The 17,827-nt window shown below is 42.9% G+C and overlaps 3 protein-coding genes across 19 annotated transcripts in view; 1 reads left to right on the top strand and 2 right to left on the bottom strand.

Annotated features, from left to right (window-relative positions):
* LOC127531401 (leukocyte elastase inhibitor-like) overlaps positions 1-17,827 on the top strand; it is a 104,856-nt gene that overhangs the window by 8,093 nt on the left and 78,936 nt on the right. The window lies entirely within an intron of this gene.
* LOC127531400 (leukocyte elastase inhibitor-like) overlaps positions 1-17,827 on the bottom strand; it is a 203,738-nt gene that overhangs the window by 110,449 nt on the left and 75,462 nt on the right. For 2 of the 17 annotated variants that reach the window (XM_051940681.1, XM_051940680.1), the window contains exon 1: positions 10,488-10,709. The exons of 12 other annotated variants lie outside the window; for them this stretch is intronic. Coding sequence is in view for 1 of the 5 variants with exons in the window: in XM_051940704.1 (XP_051796664.1) it covers positions 3,198-3,374 (177 nt within the window). In the remaining 4 variants the exon portion in view is untranslated. Of the gene's footprint in view, positions 1-3,197; positions 3,380-10,487; positions 10,710-17,827 lie in introns of those variants that run through there. 3 more of the 17 variants (XM_051940689.1, XM_051940688.1, XM_051940704.1) reach the window with 2 other exon arrangements.
* Positions 9,912-17,827, bottom strand: part of LOC127531399 (protein FAM200A-like) — a 48,349-nt gene continuing 40,433 nt past the window's right edge. Inside the window, exon 3 of the mRNA XM_051940671.1 lies at positions 9,912-10,018. The gene's annotated coding sequence lies outside the window, so the exon portion shown is untranslated. The remainder of the gene's footprint in view (positions 10,019-17,827) is intronic.

The raw sequence follows: 17,827 nt of genomic DNA, 5'->3' as shown, positions 1-17,827 counted from the left end.
TGTGCTTTGGAATGGGGAGAAGCTCACAGCAGCACCTGCTGCTTGTTGAGGACAGTAACTGCACAACGATCAGAGTTTTCCTGTCAGTCTCCAAAACGGCAGAAGAAGTCACTAGATTTGTTGCTAGTTGCGTTTGAAAAAAAATGCATTGGAAGTCGCTAGATTTAGCGAGAAAGTCGCTAAATTGGCAACACTGTATGTCCGTTGATGCTAACCGTTGTAAATCCTGTTGAAAGTTTTTCAGCCAATCACAAGAACGTGTGGAATTTCAGGCGTAATTTATTGCTCGCTCCCTCCCGGCACAAGCAGCGCTTATTGACGTCTATTGACGAGTTGTTGAAAATGTCCCAGTGCAATAAATCAAGCGCACCGATTTGCTATTGGCTGCTACTGGCCATAACAATCGCTGTGTTACAGAAGTAGACACGCACGCGCACTCACATACTGCTGAGTGAACTCCGGTCGATAGCAGGGAGCCGAGCGGCGCATGGGGCGCCGTACCCATGGATACCGGTGGAAGAGCGGCGTACTGCCACCGGATCTTTTCCCGGAACTGCGTTCCGCCACCAGATCTTTTACCGGAACATAGTTCCGGACCGTTCCGGCTTACTTTCACCTATGCTGTTGACTCTTTAATCTTCAGCAGGTCAGGTGGTAGAGTGAACGGGTTACACTGCTGCTGCTGCATCTGCATTGGTGGTTCTGCCTGCCGTGGTTCCTTTGGTTTGGTGAAACAGAGAACCTGGGGGTCCAGGTGGTAGTGCTGACTGTTAGGTTGGATATCATTTGTCTGGAGTTGTGTGCAATAAGTTTCCATCCATCCTGATACGTGGGCTGAGTTCCACAGGCATTACATTACAGTACAACCCCCCTCATATTTATTGTTTAATTCAAAGACCCCCTGCAGTCAAAATCAACTTTTCAACTTCACTAACATGTTCACATGGAGTTTTAATAAACTAGAGCAGGGATGTGCAAAAAAGTATGTTCTGAAAATGTTCAAGGTATTAAAGAATGATCTTTTTACAAAACATTACGAACAATCTGGAATTTTTCAGAAAAACAAATTCAATTTCAGCAACATTATGACTCAGTTTATCATTTACACATTACAACTAACAGATCACAGAGTGTCTACAAAGGAACACAACATTTAGTCACAGATATCTGGAACTGAATGATATACTATTTTACTTTATGATTAAAATGGTAAAAGTCAGTTTACAAAAAATACAAAAACAACACAAAATAACAAAAAAATGCGACACAAAACAAAAGAACAATGATTTATGATCAAAAGTTAAAAAAGATACAAAAAACAACGAAATTTTTTACATAAACGAGACAAAATAACGACAACGAGAAACAAAACAACAGAAACACGAGACAACAAAAAAGACAAAAACAACTTAAACTAGACAAAATATTACAAAAATGAGAGAAAAAACGACAAAAGAACAATGAACAATCCAGTATTTTACTTTTTGTTCAAAACAATTTGTCAAGGTCTAGAAATTATTGGAAATTTACAGTTTTACAAAAATATAATCTGCAGTTAATGTCTTGTCTGTAATTTTTGTACTTTACAAAATCATCCCACAGGCCGGATTGGACCCTCTGGAGGGCCGGTTTTGGCCCGAGGGCCGCATGTTTGAGACCCCTGCACTAGAGGATATATCATTAGTGATACAAGCGGTCAGCATCAGGGTGGAGAATTTCCAACAACTACACTTTCAAAAATACACATTCAGACTTCTAAGGTTTATTAAAGCAAAAAAGAAATTAAATATGGAACTTTGATACACAGAGAAAAGTTTAATCAACAACTTTTACACTTCTATACAGCTGTGGGACAGTCTCAGCTTGAGCACAAAGAAACAGAGAGATGATGATTGGAGTTAAATATTATAATAATCCAAATATCACCTTCAAATATACACTAATCACCTGTAAATGTATGTATGTTATAATAATTCTAATAAAGAATGTCAGCCTAGCTTTCAGGGAGGGCTGGTGATGGTCACACACACGCACTAAATATTAACATATTTGGCTGCAAGACTAAAATATGCATCAATCTCATAAAATGTTGACACCCCTTATGTGGAGTTAAACAATGAGAATAGATGCAGACAGATTGAAAAAAAGGAAAAAAAGGAAACATTCTTCTTTTGCACAATGTCTAGTTACACCTAAATTCCAGATAACTGCCCCGCACGTCTGAAGTGCAATAGTTGCCCTTATGCTCTAAAGGTGACCCATATTTCATAGGAATGACTCAACTTTGACAAGGACTCACCAACAAAGCCCAGCCAGACAGACAAGTGGACATGTCTGCTGCACATAATGCTAACAGATAACATGTACTGATTACTTCAAAGTACATAAATCTTTATTGCCCTTAAACCTCCATGTTTTGCATCATGTTCCTATAGTAACACAACACACAACTGGCCCTCATGAATCTTTGCAGGAGTCTAAAAAGAACAGATCTTTGTCATTTTTGCTGACAGTGGAAGACAAAACTGGTGATTCATACAGAATGGAGGCTTCACACCTTCAGAACTCCTCTGTAGCTTCCATTCATATCAAATTCAAAGCCTTCCCATCATGGAGCGTTACTGTTAAGCGTTGTTTGTCTTCAAGTGATGTTGAGTAATTACCTCCGCCAGGAGGTTATGTAATCACTGGAGTTTGTTTGTCTGTCCGTCTGTGTGTGTGTCTGTCTGTTTGTCTGTTAACAGCATAACTCAAAAAGTCATGGACGGATTTTCACCAAATTTTTACAGGATGTCCGGAAGGCCAGGTGGCCAGGCGGCCATCTCTCAATTGTCCTTCGACCTTCAAAAAATTCCTGGATCCAGACGGTGATTCGGATCACCTCCAAAATCTAACCGATTCTTAATTGTGCTCTTCCGGACATCCTGTAAGAATTTGGTGAAAATCCGTACATGACTTTTTGAGTTATGCTGTTAACAGACAAACAGACAGACACACACACACACACAGACGGACAGACAAACGGTATGGCGGAGGTATGCGCTCTCCGAGTGCTTTTCTAGTTGTAAAGGTAAACTCAGAAGACACACTCTGCCTCAAAACCAGACTGATCAAGGTGCACCCACCTGTAGTGCTATCAATGTTCATTTGTTACTTCTACCAAAGACAGTTGTTGTGTAGGTGAAGGTGCTCTGTACCTCTGACATCTGCGCTTCTGTGTTGCCTCTCGCCCCCAGCATCACCATAGCCAGGGCAGAAGAGATGCTGAAGGGGGAGTAGAAGAGGTTTGCTGTCTTGTCATTATCGCCGAGGTTCTTGAACAAAGCCAGAGAGAATTTGGTGTTGGCCTGAGCTAGGGGGCTTGGAGATGCCATTGTTTCTGGAACAAAGAAAGCACAGAGCATTAGTTGTTTTAAAAACTTAGATTTTATTTAAACATTTTGATCTACAGTTTGATCAATTTCTTTCATCTTCTGTGAATATAGAAATGGGCAACAAATGAAAGGAATCCATTCATTCCAACACTGAAAGGATTTGGTGGCTCTGGTGAACTGTGGGGAGCATTTTACCACCAGGATTTGGGTTCACTTTTTTATTTAAAGGGAAGCATCACTGCAAATTGATCCAAAGTTGTTGTGAATGATCATCTTTATCCTTTTATGAAACACTTCTACTCTGATGGGAGTTCCATGGAGCAGGGGCGTAACCAGACCTAATACTGTACTGGGGCACACCTGGGGCACAAAGCATTCATGAGAGTGCGAGAAAAATAACATATTCAGCACTTACTCACATAAAAAACCTAAATAGTTCTTTAAACTATTCAATAATATCAGACTATGTTGTTGTCTAGATCTTTGATTAACCATCTAAAATGTACTGCGGTAATGCATTTGGCCTACTTGTGCACTTTACTCTCGACTTCTAAACCATTACTGATAAATGCAAATAGGAAGAGCAATGAATCTTTTTGAAATATTTATTTCAGTAAACATCTGCAAATTGAACATTTACAAATGTAAAATAAAATAAAATAAAGCACCCCAAAATCTCTGGGTTCTTTTTTCTAAGCATATATATATATGCTTAGAAGAGTTATGCTTAGAAGAGTAAAGAAACCCAAATTAGGGGAAAAGTGGGGCACGCAGAGTTCACACAAATCAACAAAAAATCTGAAAATTTCCAGTATTATTTACAGGTGATATATACACAGGAAAAGACCTTGAGCTGCTGCTGTTAAACAGTCTGACAGCAGCAGGTATGAATGACCTGTGGTAGTGCTCCCTCCTTGATGGTGGCGGCAGTAGTTAGTTAGTTAGATAGTTAGTCAGTCTGCTACTGAAGGAGCTGCTCAAAGCTCCTTCAGTGTGGTGGAGGGGGTGAGAGGCGTTGTGAATAACGTTAGCTAACTTAGCATTAACTTAAGACAGACTTATGTTGCCTTGCTAGCTAGGACTTCACTTACCTCTCTCATTCCTGGCTGCTTTATCCCTGCTGCGGGCGAATAACTTTCTGATATCCATCTAGGAGTTACAGTTCGAGTCAAACCAAAATAAAAAAAAAATAGATTTAACAAGTTGTCGGCAAACGTTACCGACCTCACGCAGTGATTCTCGTCACCTCTCTCTCTCTCTCTCTCTCTCTCGCTCTCTCGACTCAGCTGATCAGCTGAAGTCGCTACACGTGAATAAATTACCATTTTAATGAGCCATGTGCACATTGTTTGAGTTGAGTGAATACAGTAGCAATGAATTACCATACTAAGTAGTATGTGCGCTGTCGTCTATGCTATGTAGATTTAAAACTCCGAAGTGATTTTTATTTTTTTTATTGGTGAAATTTTTACTGGGGCGCGTGCCCCAGTGAAATCTGTCTGGCAACGCGGCTGAGAGCATGAAGGGTCACTGAATGGTTTGATGACAATGATGTGAATCCTGTACAGTCAGTAGATCTCAAACCAGGCGAGCATCTATGGCAGAATCAGAATGAAGATAAAATAAGAAAAATAAGGGAAGATAAGTGTTGAGGGGCGCAGAATAACCAGGACTCTCGCAGGTGCTCTTTAGTCTCTTCTCTGGACATATTTATTTTTGGAGAGCAAAGTAACTCCGTGGCAAGACTGTGAACAACAACATTGGCTCTACGCGCCAGGAACAAGTTTTCGTCAGTGAACCTACATCATTTCCTGTATAGTGTGACTTCAAAATAAAAGCCTCTCTGAATACAGTGAGTAAGAGCGTTATAAAACAAATACTTTAACACCCCCACTCGCTGTTAGCTCACTGGGTAACACATTACATAATAGCAATCTCGTTGCATAAACATTTTCTAATTGCCAAACAATTTTTCTCTGAAATCTCTCAACTTTTGTCTAGTAGCTGGCTTTGTCAACACATCAGCAATCATTTTATCAGTTGGACAATATTCCAAAATGACCCTTCCAGTAGTCACAACACCTCTGATGAAATGGTACTTCACATCAATGTGTTTACATCTCTGTCTGTTAACAGGATTCTTTGTTAGTGCGATTGTACCTTGATTGTCTTCGTACACTTTGGTTTTTGTATATTCGTAGCTGTCAAGTCCTTGAAGTAGCTGCTCTAAATAAAGACACTCCTGCATAGCTGAAGCTAAAGCAATATATTCTGCTTCACAGGTAGAAAGCGCTACTGTCTGTTGTTTCCTTGTTTTCCATGAAATAAGTGAACTTTCATTACTTAGACTGGCACAATATCCTGATGTACTTCGTCTGTCCATCTCATTTGATGCCCAACTTGCATCACAGTAAATTTTTAGACCAAGTTTTTCTGCTGTGTTCTTTTTGAAATACAGTCCTTGTTCAGCTGTACCTTTAAGATATCGAAATACATGCTTTACTGTATTCCAATGTTCCATAGTAGGTTCACTGAAGTTTTGAGATAGTTTACTGACAATAAAATTAATGTCAGGTCTAGTGCATGTGGACAAGTAAATTAAACTTCCCACTGCTTCTCTGTACTGTCTTGGTTGTTTCAACTTTTCTGCACTTTCTGTGTAATCAAGTTTTGGTTCACAAGGAGTTCCTCTCGGTTTGCAGTTTTGCATTTCAAACCTTTCTAATATCTTTTTAACATATCTCTCTTGTGACATTTTGACCTGTCCATTTGTTTGTTCAAAATCGATTCCTAAGAAATGTTTAAGTATTTCTAAGTCTTTCATTTTGAATCTCTGAGTTAGCATTCTCTTTACATTAAACATTGCTTTTTCATTATTAGCAGCTAGAATAAGGTCATCTACCCATACAATGAGGATTACCTTTTCACCATGTTGTTCCTTAGTATACACACAATGATCTGCACTATTTTGCACAAAACCATTTTCACATAAGTATGAGTGTAATACTGCATTCCAGTTTCTCCCTGACTGCTTGAGTCCATACAAAGACTTCTTCAATCTACATACCAGTTTTTCACCTGTTTTTGACCTCTTCTCATAACCTTGAGGTTGCTCTATGTAGATCTCACAGTCAATGGGTGCGTGAAGATACGCTGTCTTGACGTCCATCTGATGCAGGATCAGATCCTCTTGCACTGCTTTCTGCATGACAACTCTGACACTTGTCATGTCAGCTGTGGGTGAGAATGTCTCATCATAGTCTGTTCCGGACTTCTGGTTGTATCCTTTGGCTACAAATCTTGCCTTGTACTTGTTCGAACCATCTATGTCCACTTTAACTGCATAGACCCATCGTCCTCCCAGTACTTGTTTACTTGGTGGTAATTGGGTTAGCTGAAAAGTCTCATTCTCCTCCAGTGAATGCATCTCCTCGTCCATGGCGCTTTTCCACTGTCTTGACTTGGATGATGTCACTGCTTCATCATAAGTCTTTGGTATGTCACACACTGCTCGGTAACAAAAATCCACACAAGTTTGTAATTTGTCTATTGAGTCCTCTGTCTCAAAATCTTGTAAATATACTGGTTTTTGTTTTGTTCTGGGTGGATTTCTCCTCTTTACAGTTTCAGCATTAGCTTCTACTGACTCAGCTCCTACTTGTTCATTTAAAGTCTGAGAACTGTTTTCTGCAAAGTTTTCGGCTTGAGCTCTCTCATCTTTGTCTTTTGTATCACGAAACTCACTGTCTCTGATTGTATTGTCAAATCCTTCAAATGACTCTGCCGTTTGTGTCTCTTTTTCTTTACTTGCTTTAGCTGTGAATTTCATCAACCTATGCTTTTGGACCTTCTCTATTTTAGGATAGTAAACCAGAAAGGCTGGGCTGTTTTTATCGTAGCCTACAAAAATGCCTTGTTCGCATCTAGAGTCTAGTTTACCTTTTTCATGTTTGTAGCTAAAACATGTTGATCCAAACTTTTGCATTTGGGATACATTTGGTAGTTTTCCTGTCAGTGACTCATATGCTGTTTTCTTTGTTCGCCTGTTGTAACATCTGTTCCTAATATGTGCAGCTGTTTGAATAGCATAGTTCCACATTGAGTCTGGTAACTTGCTCTCTAACAGTAAACATCTTGCCATATCATAAAGTGTTCGCCAACCTCGCTCTGCGGTGCCATTTTGGTGTGGCGAATAAGGTGCAGATGTTTCATGTCTGATTTTATTCTTTGTTAACAACATCTGAAAATCTTTACTTGTGAACTCAGTGCCGTTGTCTGAACGTACACATTTTACTTCCCCATAGGGTGCTACATCAGCTAAAAACTTTTCTGTAGCGAGAACTGCATCGCTTTTTGACTTAAGAAAATATACTAGTATAGCCCCTGAATAATCATCAGTAAATGACTGGGCATACTTGTATCCTTCTATACTTGTAGTTTTCATTGGGCCTGCTAGATCAGTATGAATAAGCTCTAATGGTTTCTTTGCTTTTACGTCTGGTTCCCTATTCCTCGTTTGAGTAAACTTTCCTTGTGTACAAATTTCACACATTTCATCTGGCTTCACTGCATTTCCCTTAAAGTTCATACCTTTTACCACACTTTGTAGTTTGATCACTTCATCAAAATTACAATGCCCAAGAATCTCATGCCAGGTTTGTACATCATGGTACACTTTACACTGGTCAGCATTATCAACAGTAGGTAGGTAATACAGCTTTTCATATTCATGAATGTCGAATCTTTTACCATCTTTGGTGACTATGTGACTGTCTCCTCGCTTGAAGGTTACTGTTGCTCCTCCACCAGTAGCTCTTGACACTGAAAAGATGTCGTGGGGATAAGATGGCATGTACAAAGCCTCCCTCAGTTGTGCTCTCTGTTCACGTCCGTCGCTGTCCAGTAGGCGTATCATCACTGTTCCTCTGCCTTGTGCCATTCCACTGCAACGCGTCCCATCAGCAAGCTCCACTGAATGAGTCTCTGGTTGGAAAGTGTCATCAAAGCTCGTAAACATCTTTACGTCATTTACGATGTGGGATGTCGCTCCAGCATCAACCATAATGCCCTTCATTTTCACTTTGGGGGTTGGACCATTTCCTTTTGTTTGTGCGGCTTTGAAAAGGAAGTCATTTGCATCTTCATCTGTGACTTTCCTTGCATTGTCCTGTTTATCTTTCTTCTTGCACAGGGATTCATGATGTGTGTTGCTCTTACAGTTGTTGCACCACACTTTTCGGAGACATTTTCTTGCTCTATGTCCTTTTAATCCGCATTTAAAACATGTAATGTTAGTATCATCATTTTTTCCAGGGTTGCTGGTGTACTTTCTGTGAACACCTCTCTCCTGCTTTGCATCAGTTTTCATCACATTATCAGTGGTCTCACGTGTGCTCATTTTCTCAGATTCTTCATAAATTCTCAATCTTCTTTTAAAGTCAGCAAATGTAACATTATCCTCATTTTGTGTTACATGTACTGCTAGTGGTTTGTAGGCATCTGGTAGACCACCAAGAAGCATGGCTATGATCAAACCATCACTGAGCGTTTCACCGGCATCACGAAGAGTTATAATCACGTTTTCTGCTCTTATGATGTAGTCCGTAGTTGACTCATTGTTTGCTTTTCTAAGCTTTGTCAGAGACATGTACAGGTTTATGATATGAGGTTTACTTTTCCCTGAGTAATGCTCTCTCAATATTTTCAATGCCTTTCTGCCGTCGTATTGAGCCTCATGTCTGATCAATGACAAGCTCTTATCATCGATTAGCCTTATTAGCTCAGCATAGCAATCTGGGTGCTTTTTCCTGTCTGCTACTATTTGTTCTTCACCAGCTGGTGCATTCAAAATAGTCTCTTTCAGGTTTAATATGTGTAAATGTCCCAAAAACCTTGTTTCCCAAAGGTCATACTTCTCCTCTGATCCATCAAAGAACAGTTGCGGGGACAGAGTTCCTGCAGCACGAGCCGCCATTTTTATTTTCTCTGGCGCCCAAACTTCATTTTAGCTTTGCTTGATTAGCTTAGTAGCCTGCGTAATACATCGCGCTTCTTTCTTCAAATATGCTGTCACATAACTTGCTCAAAGTCCATGCCAAGCTCCGTGTAATGCTTCACGTTTGCTTTACCTCTGCGTCTGGTTATTTTATTCGGCTCAAATCCGCCCTTGCACACCTTCTGCAGCAGCCTCGGTCCGTCGGTTCAACTTTGCCTGTCTGACTCGGTGCCGTGGTGTCTGGATACCTTGCCGAGTGTGGGTACCTTGCTGGGTGCCTGGGCCCATAACCTGTTGAGGGGCGCAGAATAACCAGGACTCTCGCAGGTGCTCTTTAGTCTCTTCTCTGGACATATTTATTTTTGGAGAGCAAAGTAACTCCGTGGCAAGACTGTGAACAACAACATTGGCTCGACGCGCCAGGAACAAGTTTTCGTCAGTGAACCTACATCATTTCCTGTATAGTGTGACTTCAAAATAAAAGCCTCTCTGAATACAGTGAGTAAGAGCGTTATAAAACAAATACTTTAACAATAAGATATATTTTATTCATCACAGAGGAAATTATTTTGTCAGAGAACAACACTAACTCAAGTTAAACATGAAGATCTTCTGGACCTTTGCTTTTATCCATTTTCTCTGACTGGACCTCTTTGAATTTTAATCGAATACCTCTGGCTTAGAAGAAGAGGGGCATGAGTCAACAACCTGGATCCAACACCAGTCGGTGGAGAAAAAATAACAAAAAGAAAGCAAACCCAAATGATCCTATTTCAGTGTTTTAATAAGCCTGCTGCTTGTCCTGTGAATACTGTCGCTTTAAGGATCACTACAGCTGGAGCAAACGTTAACGTCTGAAAAAGGAGCCTGATGAAGAGGAAACATCAGCTCTACCTGATGGCAGGAAGAGGAGCTGCTGACGCTATCACGTCTATAACTAGCTAACTGGTGGTTTGGTTGAAAGAAAGGAGCTGCTGTGTGTGGGAGAAAACAACAACACATATATAAGAACTAGACCTGGCTTTGGTTTATGAGGCTGGAGTATACCCACTAGAAAAAACTCGACTACACCACTGATTATCATCTATACTAACACACACAAACCGAAGGAGACACACCGTTTACTCACTGACAGGAGAGCTCCTTGTGGTCCTTGAGCGATTGGAAGTCTTTCTGCGACAGGAAAACTTGTGTTTGGTTTAATTATTTATATGTCGACACACCCAGAAAATCTGATCAGATCAGCTTCGTCATTCTCCTCTTTCATTGGACGGAATCCGAGTGGCCAGAACCACGATGTTACTCATTTCCTCCCTCCTCGATGAAGTCAGTTCCCAAGAAATGGTGACTGTTCCTGCGATTTACAGGGTTTTGGTTTTGGTTTTGGTTTTGTGGCTTGAAGCAAAGCAGGTTTAATATTAAAATGACCAAACACTGAAATGATTTATGAAATAAATTTCACCATTGATTCTTAAGACATTGTAAAAATAAATGCAGTTACCAAACATTTATCCTGTACAGCTAATATTCAGCTTGGTAAAAAAAAAATTAATAAATGACGAAAATGATAAGATGTTGCATTAAAATGTCAACGATGAGTTTTAACTTTTTAAAAAAAAAAAAAAAAAAAGCAATGTCCAAAGTTAACACCCCTTGAAATTGCAAATTTTTGTTTTGAGAAACTAAATAATGATTCCCAACAGAGCGCCAGTCACTGCTGTTTTATTTTGAGGTCTTGTAATTGTTTCTGAGTTAGTGTTGGTGCCAGAGGTAGATAACTTTTGTCCTGCAGTTTTGCTTTGACTCCTGGGTTTAATTTAATTACTATGATGAACTATTGTTCTAAGCTCACAGTGGAAGTTACACAAAGTAGTGTTACAGACACATCCCACTAAACATCAGACATCTGCTGGACGTTCAGATCACGTCCAGATTGTGTCCATCGGCCCAATAGTGTCTGCAGAAACTGTTTGTTTTAGAACGTTTTATGTGTTTAACGTTATAAACATTTGTATTTCTGTATGCCAGGGAGTCACAGAGCTAATTACCTACCCTTGTATGTTTTTGTATTGAAATTTTATTTTCATTTAATGTCCATCCATCCATTCTCTATACACCGCTTTATCCTCACTAGGGTCGTGGGGGGTGTTGGAGTCTATCCCAGCTGACTCGGGCGAAGGCAGGGGACACCCTGGACAGGTCGCCAGTCTGTCGCAGGGCTACATAAACAGACAAACAATTTCATTTAATGTTATTGTATAAAATAAATATAACCATATATCTGCCTCCAGAGTTGTCCGTGTGTATTGCCTCTTTCCAAGCTTTCAAGTTGTGCTGTTTGAGAAAGGCCGTTACAGATGATTACATTATTAATTTACCTGATAATTACACAATTTGTCCAAATACAAGTTGTTAAGTAATTAATTCCAGGCTTCTTCATTGAACAGGTATTCAGAACTTCGTACACCTCCTTCAGAATAAAAGCATGGCTCGAAACAAAGAGTCAAGGCAGAGACTGTATATAAAGATACCAAAATACCTGCAGAGAGATGCAGAAGTCTCACTGACAGTTACAGAAATCGTTTGATTGCAGTGATTGCATCAAAACGTTGTGCAATAAAATATTAAGTTAAGGGTACCATCATTTCTATCCAGGCCTGTTTCATAAGTTTACTTTTTAAAATAATTCTGTTGAACCAAAAGCAATGTCTGATTTTCATTACTTAATTTTCATAGAATTTTTGTTTATTATTACCTTTTTCAGATTCAAATTATTTCTGTGACCATTGTGGGGTTTTTGTTCATTAACCGAAGAGTAGCAACAATTTTGTCCACATGTGTAGGTGTGATTTTATAATGACAATAATGATGCCCCTTGAAGGTTGTGATGCTCTGTGGGACGTCTGTTTATCAAAACTGGAAACTGATGCCAGTTTGAGGATTGTAAATGTCTTTAATTCCAGAGCTAGAGCAGGGAGATGAAAATCTGCTGGTTCACTGTTTCAAGTCAGTTGTGACTATTTGATCCTAAAATGTTTGTCTTTGTTTTCTTTCTGTGACAAGAATGTCTGAGACCAAAGAGTTGGTGCTGTCAAAAGTCACCCACAAGGCTTTTGTGGAGGTGAATGAGGCAGGAACTGAGGCTGCTGCTTCTTCAATCATTTCTCTGTGAATTTAGTGTCTTTATCCACGTTTCACTGCAGATCACCCCTTCCTGTTCTTCATCAGACATAACAGCACTATGAGCATCCTCTTTGCTGGTCGGTTCTGCCCCCCTGAGTGAGCACTGTCTCTGCTCAAGGATTTTATTTGATGCAACTGCAGTCAAAGTGTAAATATAAATGGGCACATTTTTATGTGTGTAATATTTCAGTTTATTTCATAATTTCTTGTATCACAGTAAAGTTTGTTCCAAGTCTTTTCACTCACATTTCCAAAAATGGAACCATTAAAGCCCAGAGACCAGTAGAGGGAGCTGCTGCCTTAATGACGTATTGACGTTAAATATTGTGGAGAGAAAAGCATCTGCTCTGCATGTTGCTGCAAGCTGAAGGTGGAGATCAAACACGTGTTTTACTGGGAAGACCTCAGCTCCAAATGTTTAATGCTTGTTGGCTTGCATTTTTTATTCATCGCATTAAACATTTTCTGACACTGTCACAAATCCAAAATTTAACTGCAGTTTCCCTGTTGAGTTATACCTGGAAGCACAATAGTGTGTATAATAATATATATGCATACACATGAGGTAACCTCACAAATTTACCACAAATTTCACAAGTGTTAAATGTATCAACACATTTTTTTTAATCCTTTTCTGTGTTTGTTATTGACACTCCCTAGAAAAAAAATCATGTTTGTTGGAGTAAAGATGCTAAACTAGTTGTAATGGAACCTAAATCTTCCCACAGACCATGCCAAAATCAATTTACATTTTAAAAATAAGAAAAAAACTTAAATTCCAATAAACCTGCTTTGAATCTCTCCTTGCAGTGAGATTGAATGTAGCCACATGTTCGGAAACCAGTCTTAATAAATTCAGCAATTCATCACCAAAATTGTCAAACAAATGCTTGTCAGGCCTCTAAAAGAGTCAAACTTGTTCAGCTGACATTTTTGCTGAAGCTTTATAGGAAAACAAAAACTTGGGGACTTAAAATCACTGGGTGGGAGTTCACTCTTATGTGCGTATGTTTCAATGAATATGTGGAACTGACACTGTGGTCTGTTGCAGCATTTGGCTGAAAAGGGTTACAAAGCAAATCTTAGTGAATGACAGCAGCCACACAAGAAGTGACCTTTTTGGGTGGACATGTTGTCATGTTAAAGGTAATGCCCTAGTCCCAAAAGACATGCTGCCATCCAAAATGTTCAAACGTGTGTCATAGAAAACGGTCCACTTAAGATTCTGAGATTACACATTGTGTAGAACTTGAATCTGGTCATACTGTTCCAAAGGCTGCAACTAAAAACAAGTTGATGGGTTTTTTGTGTATAATTCTACTGCTGGAATTTAGGCACCACGAGAAGCAGTTTCTCATGGGAAAAGCCTCACTGTGAAACATCAAGTTGTCTGAAAACTATTTATTGATTTAAAGCTCACTCTGCAGACACCTTCAACGTTGGACCAAGAATACAGAGAAGGCTCCCAGTGAGTTAAAGACAGTTAAACTTGTTCCTCATCAAATAAAACCAGCAATGGTCATGGTTACGTACACCAATAAATAGATGAACAGATGCTGATGCTGTAATAAATGATTCTGTCATGTATAATCCTAAATATTCTCAATCTAATTGTGTTCTTGGTTTTGTGCCTGTTAATTAACTAATTATTAGATGAAACTGTTTGGAATTAAGTTCATTTATTCTTGCTGGATCTGGATTTGTCCATTTTATGTTGTATTATAAGACACAACATAAATATGGGTTTTGGTTCAAACTGTTTTGCTGCACATGAATACTGAGATCATGCTGCTAACATTTTTTTTTAAAGTGAAGAGTACTCGGAAATAAGAGCACTTGTTGCACGACAAGGAAACACAGAAATAGGTCATTAGACATGGCTGATTCCAACCACAGAGATAAAAAGCATTACTGTGCAAAACCTGTCCTCTCCTTGCTGATGATTATTGACAAAGAGGTGAAGGAAGCCTTGCAAGGGACATAGAGCAGAGGAAGGACGATGGTAACCAGAGTCTCTCAAAGAGCAAAAAGCTGCACAAATTAGGGGTGAGCTGAGGTCACTGCTGGGAGATGTCGGGCTGCTCACTCTCATTATTAAGCTTCTTTGTTCTCCCTAACCCCCCGTCGAATCACCACCTTATCGTGGTGGAGGGGTTTGAGTGTCTCGGTGATCCTGGGAGCTATGTTGTCCGGGGCATAAGCCCCTGGTAGGGTCTCCCAAGGCAAACTGGTCCTGGGTGAGAGACCAGACTAAGAGCGATTCAGAAGACCTTGATGAGAACAATAAAAGGCAAAGCCGCTACCTCGTCCGGGATAGGGAAACCGGGGCCTTCCCCTGGAGCCAGACCTGGGGGGGAGCTCGTACAGGAGCGTTTGGTGGCCGAGTCTTGGGGTCCCGTGGGGCTCGGTCGGGCAAAGCCCGAAAAAGTAACACGGGGCCACCGCCCAGTGGACCCACCACCTACAGGGCAGGAAGTCGGGGTCGGGTGCTATGCCCACCGGGCAGTAGGCAGGAGCGGGCGCCTGGGCGTGCCGCCCCCTGGTGGCGTAGACTAGCTCTGGGGACGTGGAACGTCACCTCACTGGCGGGGAAGGAACCTGAGCTGGTGCGGGAGGTGGAGCGATACCGGCTAGATATAGTTGGGCTCGCCTCCACGCACAGCAAGGGTTCTGGAACCAGAATCCCGGAGAGGGGTTGGACTCTCTCCTACTCCGGAGTTGCCCAGGGAGAGAGGCGCCGGGCGGGTGTGGGGATACTCACAAGCCCCCGGCTGAGCGCCGCTTTGTTGGAGTTCTCCCCGGAGAACGAGAGGGTCGCCTCTCTGTGACTTCGTGTTGCAGGGGGGAAAACTCTGACTGTTGTCTGTGCTTATGCGCCGAACAGCAGTTCAGAGTATTCGGCCTTCTTGGAGTCTCTGGGTGGGGTCCTGGAAGGGGTACCGCCCGGGGATTCCATAGTTCTCCTGGGAGACTTCAACGCTCACGTGGGCAACGATGGAGAAACCTGGAGGGGGGTGATTGGGAGGAACGACCTGCCCGATCTGAACCCGAGTGGTGTTTTGTTATTGGACTTCTGTGCTAGTCATGGTTTGACCATAACAAACACCATGTTCGAGCATAAGGTTGCTCATAAGTGTACTTGGTACCAGAGCACCTTAGGCCAAAGGTCGATGATCGACTTTATAGTCGTATCGTCAGACCTGCGGCCGTAAGTCTTGGACACTCGGGTGAAGAGAGGTGCAGAGCTGTCAACTGATCACCACCTGGTGGTGAGTTGGATCCGATGGCGGGGAAGACTGCCGGACAGACCTGGTAAACCCAAACGTGTAGTGCGGGTGAACTGGGAACGTCTGGCGGAGGACCCTGTCCGTAGGGTTTTCAACTCCCACCTCCGGAAGAGTTTCTCCTGCATCCCGGGGGAGGTTGGGGACATGGATTCTGAGTGGTCCATCTTCAAAGCCTCCATTGAAGAAGCAGCTGTTAGGAGCTGTGGTCTGAAGGTCACTGGTGCCTGTCGTGGCGGCAATCCAAGGACCCGCTGGTGGACACCAGCGGTGAGGGAGGCCGTCAGGCTGAAAAAGGAGACTTTTCGAGCCTGGTTGGCTCGGGGGTCTCCTGAAGCAGCTGACAGGTACCGGCTGGCCAAAAGGGCGGCAGCTGCGGTTGTGGAAGCTAAAACTCGGGTGTGGGAGGAGTTTGGGGAGGCCATGGAGAAGGACTTTCGGTCGACCTCGGGGAAGTTCTGGCAAACCATTCGACGCCTCAGGAAGGGGAGGCAGGGCTTCGCCCAGGCTGTGTATGGTCGGGGTGGAGAACTGTTGACCCGTACTGGGGATATCGTCGGGCGGTGGAAAGAGCACTTCGAGGAACTCCTGAACCCGGTAAACACGTCCTCTATGGAGGAGGCAGAGCCTGAAGACTCGGGGGTATCTGCGTCCATATCCGTGGCAGAGGTCGCCGAGGTAGTTAAAAAGCTCCTCGGTGGCAAGGCGCCAGGTGTGGACGAGATTCGCCCTGAGATGCTGAAGGCTCTGGACATTGTTGGACTGTCTTGGTTGACACGTCTATGCAATGTCACGTGGGCATCGGGTACAGTACCTGGGGAGTGGCAGACCGGGGTGGTGGTCCCTATTTTTAAAAAGGGGGATCGGAGAGTGTGTGCCAACTACCGCGGTATCACACTTCTCAGCCTCCCCGGGAAAGTTTACTCTCGGGTGCTGGAAGGGAGGATCCGACCGATAGTCGAACCTCGGATTTAGGAGGAGCAATGCAGATTCCGTCCTGGTCGTGGAACAGCGGACCAGCTCTTTACCCTTGCGGAGCTGCTGAGGGGGTCATGGGAGTATGACCTGCCAGTCTACATGTGCTTTGTAGATCTGGAGAAGGCCTACGACCGTGTCCCCCGAGGGGCTTTGTGGGGGGCACTGCGGGAGTATGGGGTCCGAGGCTCGTTGTTACGGGCCGTTCGGTCCCTGTACAACCAAAGTGAGCGCTGTGTCCGCATACTCAGCATTAAGTCAGACACGTTTCCGGTGGGTGTTGGACTCCGCCAGGGCTGCTCCTTGTCTCCAATCCTGTTTGTGGTTTTCATGGACAGGATTTCAAGGCGCAGTCGTGGTGGGGAGGGTTTTCGGTTTGGGAGCCTCAGGATCGCTTCGCTGCTTTTTGCAGATGATGTGGTTTTGTTGGCATCCTCAGACCGTGACCTCCGGCACGCACTGGAGCGGTTTGCAGCCGAGTGTGAAGCGGCAGGGATGCGGATCAGCACCTCCAAGTCCGAGGCCATGGTTCTCTGCCGGAAACCGGTGGAGTGCTTCCTCCGGGTTGGGGGGGAGTTGCTTCCCCAAGCGAAGGAGTTTAAGTATCTCGGGATCTTGTTCACGAGTGATGGGAAAATGGAGCGGGAGATGGACAGGCGGATTGGTGCGCCGTCAGCAGTAATGCGGGCGTTGTACCGAACCGTCGTGGTGAAGAGGGAGCTGAGCCGTAAGGCGAAGCTCTCGATTTACCAGTCCATCTACGTTCCAACCCTCACCTATGGTCATGAGCTTTGGGTAGTGACCGAAAGAACAAGATCGCGGATACAAGCAGCCGAAATGAGCTTCCTCCGTAGGGTGGCTGGGCTCAGCCTTAGAGATAGGGTGAGGAGCTCAGACATCCGGAGGGAGCTCGGAGTAGAGCCGCTGCTCCTTCGCATCGAAAGGAGCCAGTTGAGGTGGTTTGGCCACCTGATTCGGATGCCTCCGGGGAGACTTCCTCTGGAGGTTTTCCGAGC

The sequence above is a fragment of the Acanthochromis polyacanthus genome, chromosome 20 (genome assembly GCF_021347895.1).
Source record: "Acanthochromis polyacanthus isolate Apoly-LR-REF ecotype Palm Island chromosome 20, KAUST_Apoly_ChrSc, whole genome shotgun sequence".
NCBI classification, from domain to species: domain Eukaryota; kingdom Metazoa; phylum Chordata; class Actinopteri; family Pomacentridae; genus Acanthochromis; species Acanthochromis polyacanthus.
Note: the sequence above shows the minus strand (reverse complement) of the source record. Positions and strands in the feature narration are given on the sequence as shown.